Source organism: Platichthys flesus, chromosome 13, assembly GCF_949316205.1.
Source record: "Platichthys flesus chromosome 13, fPlaFle2.1, whole genome shotgun sequence".
In the NCBI taxonomy this organism is placed as follows: Eukaryota; Metazoa; Chordata; class Actinopteri; order Pleuronectiformes; family Pleuronectidae; genus Platichthys; species Platichthys flesus.
Window position 1 is genome coordinate 21,238,674 of NC_084957.1, and position 9,315 is coordinate 21,247,988.

Genomic DNA, 9,315 nt, shown 5'->3' on the forward strand with positions numbered 1-9,315 from the left:
TGCGGCTAAACATGTCATCACCTGTTGTGTTAGGGAGCGGGCCAGAGAAAACTACTGTGTCCGACATCGTTTTAGCAAAAGCACACACCGACTCAACATTCAATTTAGTGACCTCCGACATACGAAGCCGGGAGTCGTTGCTGCCGACGTGAATTACGATTTTATTGTATTTACCTTTTTTAGATTTAGCCATTAACTTAAGTTTAGATTCGATGTCGCCGGCTCTGGCCCCTGGGATACAATTAACTATGGTCGCTGGTGTCGCTAACCTGACGTTTCTCAGAACCGAGTCGCCAATAATCAGAGTTTGTTTATCAGCGGGTGCCTCGCTGAGTGGAGAGAATCTATTTGAAACGTGAGCTGGTGGCTCTTTAATCAAGGGCTTTCTAAGTCTAGCACTATGCCCCCTCTGGAACGTCACCCATCTGCCCTGGGCTCCCGGCTGCACGGGACTAGTCTGGGGACTGCTCGTTAAGGCTAAGCTACGTGCTAAGCTAGGTGGCTCCGCGGCTAGCGGGAGCCGGCTAACTACAGCTAACGGAGTTTCTAAGCTGCTGAGCCGAGCTTCTAAGTCGCTAAGCCGAGCCTCCATCGCTATCAACACACTACATTTATTACATGTACCACTACTGTTAAGGGAGGCAGAGGAGTAGGTAAACATTAGACACTCGGAGCAAGAGAGAGCAGTAGAGCAACAGGGAGAGAGAGAAGACATCGCTGCTATATAGCTACGAAGGTGAGCTCAGACAGAACACAGAATCACTAAGCACGATAGAATAAGCGTTGGTATGTGCGAGTGTTTAACTACAGACCGGTGATTTTAGCCGTAGTGCTACAGGGAAACAGTTGTGTTTAGCAGCGGAGCTAATTCGCAGAGCGACCACCACCAGTGGCAAGAAAACAGGAAATGACGCAGCACGCTTACCGTCTAGATTAGATGTTAGGCGACTGTTGGGCCTTGGCGGAGGCCCCTGTGTGACGTGAGTGTAAGCGTGGAATGGTTGCAACGTGTTCAGGGTGAACCTGGCTTCAACCCACAGAGACCCTTAAGGCATAATGGTAGCCTACAGATAATGGATAGCTCAACGACTATAAATGTCATATTATAGTCGTTGAGCTATTTGAAAAATATGGGCCGTGCCTGACACAGCATCACAAGCAGGAGATATTGTTTAAACATACATATATGTACCAGACCCGTCTCACCTCTACACACATATACAACTGAATTATCTCTGAGGTAGTTGACCACATATAGTTCAATTCCACATTTTCGGGGACAGTCAGGACATTTGAAGACCTAAAGAAATGAACATGCATACGTACAGATAGTTGAAAGCGTGTCCGTCTTTAACTTGAACTGCAGGAGTCCATGTACTGCTGATATGATATATGCGGCTCCCTCTGTCTACCCATCCCAGCTCTACCGGGGGCAGTGTCATCTCTCTCTGCAGGGAGGAGCAGATTTATGGAGCTGAAATTGTGAGTCTGTGTTATTTTCTAAAAACTCAACAATCTGCACCAAGATTTATAATGAGAAAGCAAAGCTTGCCTTTTTAATAATACACAAATAAAGAGAAAATGACCCAGTAGAAGAAATGATTTTACTTGTAATCTTCCTGCGATATTTGAAAATCCAGATGTTAACGCATAAATCAAGAATGGCCGAAAGAAACGTGATTGATGTGGTATGGAAATATGAAGAGCTTAACAGTTAAGTTGATGAAACTGCATCCGACAGGTACGTTGGTTTGGGTATTTTTTTCCCACTCTGACACACACTCTCTCACACACATGCACACTCTCATGTGTTTACGGACAGCAGGTCTCCCTCCTCCTGTTTCCTCCGTCCTCCAGCCGGCCTGCCTCCTGCTGCTGAGCCGTAAACTGAAGTAATACGTTTAGCATGCTCAGCGATCATCGCACTACCGCTGCTCAAGGCCGTTTGCTGTTGTCATATCAGCACACCAGGGCCACGAGGCCATCGCAGGATACATAACGCTGATATACAGTATCTGAAAGCCACCTGGTTTCTGATTTCATTACAGGTTTTATTGTAGCATTTTATTTTACATCCCATGCTGTTTGGCCTCTCTCGGATTTCCTGGCTGAAACAATCTACTACATATGCATTCCAAAGCCTAGCACTTTTCACAAAGACATTTTTACATGTCACAGTAGAAAAAGCGATGTGCAGATAATAAAATGACATTCAGCTGCTTCTGTTTAGCAGTCCAGGTCCGTGTTGGCTCACTGGTACACTAGAACGGAACAGAGCCCTTGATAAAGCAACACTATGCAAAACATTTTTGATTAAAAAGAGTTTGATGGTTGTGAACATAGAGAATGTTTCCTCTCTCAGAACTTCTGTTCTATGTAACTTTGGTGAGTGGGTACGATTAGAATGAGGTCCAGCAGGTTAAAGAGTAAAGCTGAACTATAGATTAGTTAAAAAAAACTGTTTGTATCCAATATTCAGCAGGAAACTTTTGAAAATATGAACAATTCTAAACAGAGTTTGGTGGATTTATTAGAGCAGAAGTTCGTCTGGTTCAGGAAGCTGGGGATCATGGGTAATATCCACTGTTCAGTTGTGTTTCAGGGACTCCGCCAGTCTGAAAATGAAATTGTTCCTTCAAAAATATATCATCTGAGTTTTAAAACCTGCATTTATATCAAAAAGTTGACGAGCGATGTCTAGTTGCCTCAGTCAGAATAATCTCTATACTTTATCTAGTCTCGCCCTTTCGAATCACTTACATACATTTTGCCTAAAAAACACAACTGGATCTTTGTGGTTTCACTCAGCCCATGAGATTTTCTGCGGCTCTGCCTCTGAGATATGACTAGTGCTTGAATCTGAGCATAAATGAAATTCAATCTGCTCCATGCATACTGCACATATCCATGCCAGCTGGAGTCAGGGACAGTCGAGGAGACAAATAGACTTTCCAGCACTCAACTCCCCTGAAAAGAGCCTGAGAGAATACATCTCATAGAATGTATAATGCTTACACACGGGAGGGCAATCAAAGAACGGGCCTCCTTCCTACTGCCTCTCTCTCCATTTCGTTCTTCCTCTTGTTCTCCTTCGCTTATCATAACCTCGCCAAACCTCACTGGATGTTGAAGTGTCATAGCTCAAACCCAGCATGACTCTGGGAAAATGTTCAAAACCAGATTCGCCTATGTGCACAGCAAATGATGATCTGATCAGGTTTAGGGTTTAAGTAGCTCTGCTCCTGTGTGTGTGTGTGTGTGCCAATGCCAAATGTTTCCTCTGAAACTCTGGATTTTCCATCACACCGTAACCTGTATCTTTTACTACAGTAGACAGATACAGTAGGGACCTGCTCGTCGTGTACAGCTCTTTTAAACCATGAGGCTTATAGGGTGACTTATTCCCACCTCATACTGTGTAGTATTTGCAAATAATCACTGTAGTTTTTTTTTTGGACCTGCTTGGAAAGGCAGATGGATGAATTTTGTCATGAAGCCAGAGAAAGGGCCAGATCCAGGATGTTGTGTTTATTATTTTATCATTGCAAGACATTACATTTGCCATTGAATAATGCATGGATCTTTACGGAAAGAAATCAAGCTTATTTAGGGGACGAATATCGTCTGTTGCCAATAAAAATCCAGATCTAGCAAATATACACGTGGTTTCATGAAAGTAATGAATATACAACCTTGTAAATAGCATCACCGTGTAGCTGAGATAATGTGGCTTAAGAATCAACAGTTTGTATGTATCTGTATTAGTTTCAAAGCTACATCCAATCGAACTTAACTGATTCAATGTCGGATTAAGGAGACTAGCCTTGCCGGAGTTCAGCATTCAGCTGAATGCCTTTCTATTTATTTACACTTTATTCTGGACTGTCATTGAGGTTTTCTCTTGATGTCAGACTTCAACTGTGGATACAAATAATGCACTGAAAATGTAAGAAAATTAAGTAATAAAAGTGGAGACAAAGGGGACAACTATACTTTGATCCTCATCCTTCCAGTCAACCAGAGTCGGGGGACTCACTGGTGTTAAAATAAATGCTTCTCTCCCATGAAGATACTGGTGTACCTCACAGGTTAGTAAACTCCAGATCCGTGTGTCACCTGAGACAGAGGCCATGATGAGGATGTAGGTGAGGGGCTTTGGGTCTCATATGTTTTATACATTTTGTGGTGTAACATGAAGGTTCTGTAAACAATAAACAAACACGTAATGAAGCACAATGAATTAACTTTCAACCTTACAGTAGCAACTTTCCAAAATGAAGACTATTAAACTTCCATTTATCCTCAGTCTGCAAGCAGGTATACATACATTTAGCTGTGTGGTACTACGATGTTCCAACTTGCATGAGTATTTGTATACTTTCCTGTATGTCACCGTTTCCTGGAGCAGGAAACAGGCTGATTACATGGCATTACAGAAGAATTCAAAGAAGCACAAATAATTATTAGTGAAAACGTTTCATCTCAGGTCTGGTCGTATAACCCTTGTGAAAAGGGGCTCAGCATCTTCTTTCAATTCATCAACCTTCACCTCCGGAGCAAGTCACACTGCGACAGGACGGTTGTGGCCCAGAGGGGTCAGAGATATACTGCTCTGTGTGTCCACATCGTCAGGCTGCTTCCTCCTCTGACATATACACAGGCCTCAAGGGGCCAGAGGACACCCGGGAGACTTTCACAAAGGAGACAGGGAAACTTGGAAAAGCAGTCCACATTCATGCGGCCTAAAACGAAAATGCATAGTGCATCGTTGAGCTTATTGTATTTGATAGATGTATTATATTGGTCTTTCTGCGGTTTTGCATGTATTTCTCTCAGATGCTATAATAAATAAGCAACATTCCATTACGTACAGCAAGCCTTATTTTCAAATATGTTCATAAATAATGTTTTGAGCCTTAACCTATCATTTGTTTTGTTTTTTATTACTCTAGAAACAATGGGATCAATTGTTAACCCCCCCCCCCCACACACACACACACACACACACATGCTGACATGTTCACATCTAATACAATGATGAAGGACGCTGAATTTGATTAATATGTTTATTTTCCTTGTTTTAAACAGCAGTAGATGAATGCAGAGAAATCAGTGATGGTTAACAAACATGGAAGACAGCCTTACGCCTCTCACTCTGCACCTATGGTTTCGGCGTCAGGTCAATTTTTTTCACTTGGCGCGAGCCATATTTCATATAAATGATCAAATATGCTGCTGTTGTCCTGGAGCTTCAATTTCCCCATTTTTCCCCCTCACATTAATCAATTTCCCCCTCTGCCCATCAACTACAATGATACAAGCAGACAGACAGAAAGAGAAAGAGAGGACTGTTCCCACTCTTCAGTATTTTTTTTGTCACTAAATTACTTGTGTGTGCTAGCAGGAAATGAACATTAGCGTGGTGGGGCCAAATGTGCTTTGTGGACTCAATCAATGGGTTAGTTTGAAAGCTGGTGTCAACTCAGTGAAAACGAAAGCAGCTTCTGGATTCGGCCAGTGCAGCTTTTTCAGTTTTATGAAAAACAGATTTATTTGCTGAAAAATTAAGAATTCAACAACTTAGATATAATACTTTGAAAGTTTCTCTGACTTCACTTTCAAAGATTCAACACTATCAACAGATTCCACATTTATGATGAAGACGGGGTGTTTTGGGATATTTTCCCTCCAGTAACCCTTTTTAATATTACATTTTTTGTTTAAAGCTTAAAACGTGCATACATGCATCAACACTCAAAGTTTTACTTAGTCAGGGAATGAAGAATGTATGACACTAGCAAAGTCTACTGAATCCTCTAAATTTCCCAACTATCATACCAGGACTGATACACACTTAGGACTACATTGACTGACATAAAAAGATCGCCCGACAGATGTTTGATGAGCTGAGCCTAGTCCTCCACCAGAGAAATAAAATGTTGGAGGAAACGTTCATCTTATGGATGCCTCCTTAGATCTTGAGCCGTTTGTAAAACACGGCTGCAAAACCAAGGGCAATAAGGCAAGCAACAATGAGAAAGCCGACAGTCACCCCAAGCCCTACAGTAGATTCATCTTTTTCTCCAGCAGCAAGGGGCTTCTCTTTTGACTCGCCAGTATCAGCTTTGGTGATGATCACTCCAGAGGTGACAGTGTAAGTTTGGTCAATCCCCTCTGCAGCTGTGTCCACGGTGTTCCTTTTCCTCCTCCGGCTGCTGCATTGCTTGAATGCGCTGCAGGTGCTTTTCTCACACAGTCGGGTGATGCAGTGAAGGAGGTAGGTGGACACGGTCTGATCCTGCTGCTCGATGAAGCGGAAGGCTGGGAAGTAGAAGCGGGAGCTCTGGCTGTCACCGTTCTCAATAATGGTGGTGAACTGATCCTTGGAGCAAGGGACAAGCAGGTTGAAGAAGCTGGAGTTAGAAGGCAGTGGTGAGATGGTGGCGTAGCACCGGTCAAGCAAGATATGGTACTCTCCCGTCAAGTTAGTCGCCTTGACCTCAACATACACCTTGGTCCTCAATTCAATCCCGAGCTGTGGAATGACCATGGGTATTTTGTAATCGGAATCACTGAACAGCCTCATGCTCAGGGTGCTGATGAAACTTCCATTGTTGTCCTTGATGGCAATGGAGGAAGAGGACACATCGATCTGGGTGTTGTTGACCAGATATTCTAAGGGATAGGCGCAGGAGTAGTAGTACTTAAGCTCAGCATTGTAGGTGACTGTGCCAGTTGTGAGATCAACGGACCGAACTATGCCGCTGATGTTGACCGTCTGGATGTTGGAGAAGTCGGAGAATATACCTGTTCCAGCAGCACTGGTTGTCCGGAATACACTTCCACAGGCGTTGGTCCTGTTTAAGGGGAAGTCGAAGCGGGCAACAGGTGGACTCACAGATTCATCAAGGGTTGCTCTACAGGTTGTGTCCAACATTGAGTTCAGGATCAGTAGAGTGTTGTTGTAGCCAGTGTAGATGACTGGGCAGACTTGGATCACCAGACTAATGGATGAAGTACCACACTGCACTGCAATGTCATCAGCCCGTGGCCTTCTTGCTTCTGTTCCACACTCATCCACCGTTAGCTGATTACTTTTGACTATCAAGGCGAGTAAAAGATAAAGAGTCTTCATTGTGTTTCTTCAGCGTTGCCTTGAATTGGTTAATCTCTCCTCTGAAACCTTGATCCTGCTGCTTGCAGACTCGTACATCTCCTCAGTTTGTTTGAAAGGTTAGGGCTGCGTTCAGGGTCTTTATAGGTAAGTGTGTCCTATGGGATTGGTCGAAAAGAAGGTCAAGTACCTTGCTATTTGTTAACAACTGCATTGTATTAAGTTCCAGGGTGAACAATATCCTAAGGGCAAGAGAACAGGAGAAACAGGTAGATGCTTCTCATCTACCTGTTTTGAAATACAGAGAGAATGGCTTTATTTTCATGCCCCTATCACTAAGCTACCGTGAAGAAAGTGAACATAACAAAATATGAGATGGGGTCGTAAGAAATTCACACAATGCAGTGAAGGTTCTTCTATCCAGTTTTAGCCCCACATCTTCGAATATGACCTGGTTTGGATGGATGGCAGTGACCCACAGGATAATTTCGCCACTGAGCTCTAACTTCATCCTGAAATTTCTTTGACATAATTTAATTGTAATTTTAAACAACGCATAGAAGAAGGATGATTTTGTTACTAAACAAAAACATCTTCAGCGTGAGATCTAACTCAAAGATCAGACTCGACATTGCAATGATCGGGGTTTAAGGCAAAATACATAACACGTTCTATTCAATTGAGTCTTTAAATTAACATGTTTCTCATGTTTTACAGTTTTACACTGCTTCTTAATTATTTTGATCTTGACTATAACAATTCCGGTGAAATATAAAAAAAAAAGTTAATAACAACATTCTCTCATTGTATGTATGTGTATAGGATTTGGCAGATTTTGCATTCATGTTTGTGTCACATATGGGGCAGACATCAGCCTATTATGTGTTGGAACAATACATACTGGTCAGCTATTGTTGCCAGCTTATATTCAGAGTCTGTTGCTGAAAGGACAGGCTGACACCGCAGGATCAGGATCATAAAGGTAAATGAATCCAAGCAGTGTAGACAAAGATAATAATTCTGACCAAATGATGACAGAGAGCAGGCAGGTCTTCAATGACACTGCTGTGAAGTAAAAAAGTATATGTATCATTCTAATAAAACAAACATCGCAATGACATAAACAGATTTTAAGATTTTAAAAGAATTGGAAAATAAGTATTTTATTGTTCAATCTAATGTTAACAAGTTACACAGGTAACAGCTTTAATTTGAAGGAACATGGTGGTAACAGGTGTTTCAACTGTTTGACAAAATGTAATCAAATTAAGTCTTTTGTTCTTGTTTTGAGTGGTCAAAGTTACTTTTTTCATGTTAAATTAATTTGTGTTAATATTCGACCATTTGCAATTAACCTTTTCTTACTGTAGACCAAACTCTTATTGTTGTTGAAAGACACTGACAGGATACCACACACCAATTTAAGTAGCAAAGATACTGTCTGTAGTATATGTGTGTGACAGTTTCTACCATCTGTGGTGAAGTGTCTAGTACAAAGTTTATTTGGTAAAGAAATAATGCATGTGCTTGAACCTTTATGACATTTTGGTAATAAAAAAAGCTAAATGTAAAATAAACCCTTTTCCCTTGTTGTATTTTATTATGACACCTCTTGTCTGTAGTGATGACATCAGGACGGAAGTGTGAGGAAAGACGACAAACGGACCACGTCAAAGTCCTGCTGTGAATTTATTGGGGCATGGAGATGGCGTTTGAGGGATGATGGGGGTCATGGGGTGGGGAGGGAGGTTCTGCGGCTGTGGCTGGCTGTTAAAGCGCTCCAGCCTGGTGATTAATGCTCCGAGGTTCCAAATCAGCCGGAGGGTCTGTGGCATTGAGAAGTCGCAGAGGCGGAAATGCTGCAAAGGGAGAAAAACGAATTGGGAATTCTTTGTGGAGGAGAAATATAACCCTCTGTCTCTCTTTCACTGCACAGGTCAGGACCAAACGACCCTCTGTTATGATGGGTTATTTTGTTTAGCGGCCAGAAGCAGTTGGGTGACGATAGCTTCTGAGACGGACGAAGTGATGTGATGTTCTATCAGAAAGATTTTACGAGGAGCACAAGCTGAGCATCGATCTGTTCTGCTCCAGAGCTTCTGTTGTTTTAAATAGTTTGAGCTGTTACAGCCATTTACATGCATGTATAGATACCTATATTCCTCCCATCATGCATTTGTCCCACTTGAATTGATACAGCT

The 9,315-nt window shown here is 42.2% G+C and overlaps 1 protein-coding gene across 1 annotated transcript; it reads right to left on the bottom strand.

Annotated features, from left to right (window-relative positions):
- Positions 1–5,971: 5,971 nt before the first annotated feature.
- LOC133967121 (zona pellucida-like domain-containing protein 1) lies at positions 5,972–7,135 on the bottom strand. The gene has a single exon (XM_062402360.1). The coding sequence runs from the start codon at positions 7,133–7,135 to the stop codon at positions 5,972–5,974; it is 1,164 nt and encodes a 387-aa protein (XP_062258344.1).
- Positions 7,136–9,315: the final 2,180 nt, after the last annotated feature.

Bases quoted from the DNA above. Each gene is read 5' to 3' on its own strand.
- LOC133967121 (XM_062402360.1), bottom strand. From the start codon at position 7,135: ATGAAGACTCTTTATCTTTTACTCGCCTTGATAGTCAAAAGTAATCAG.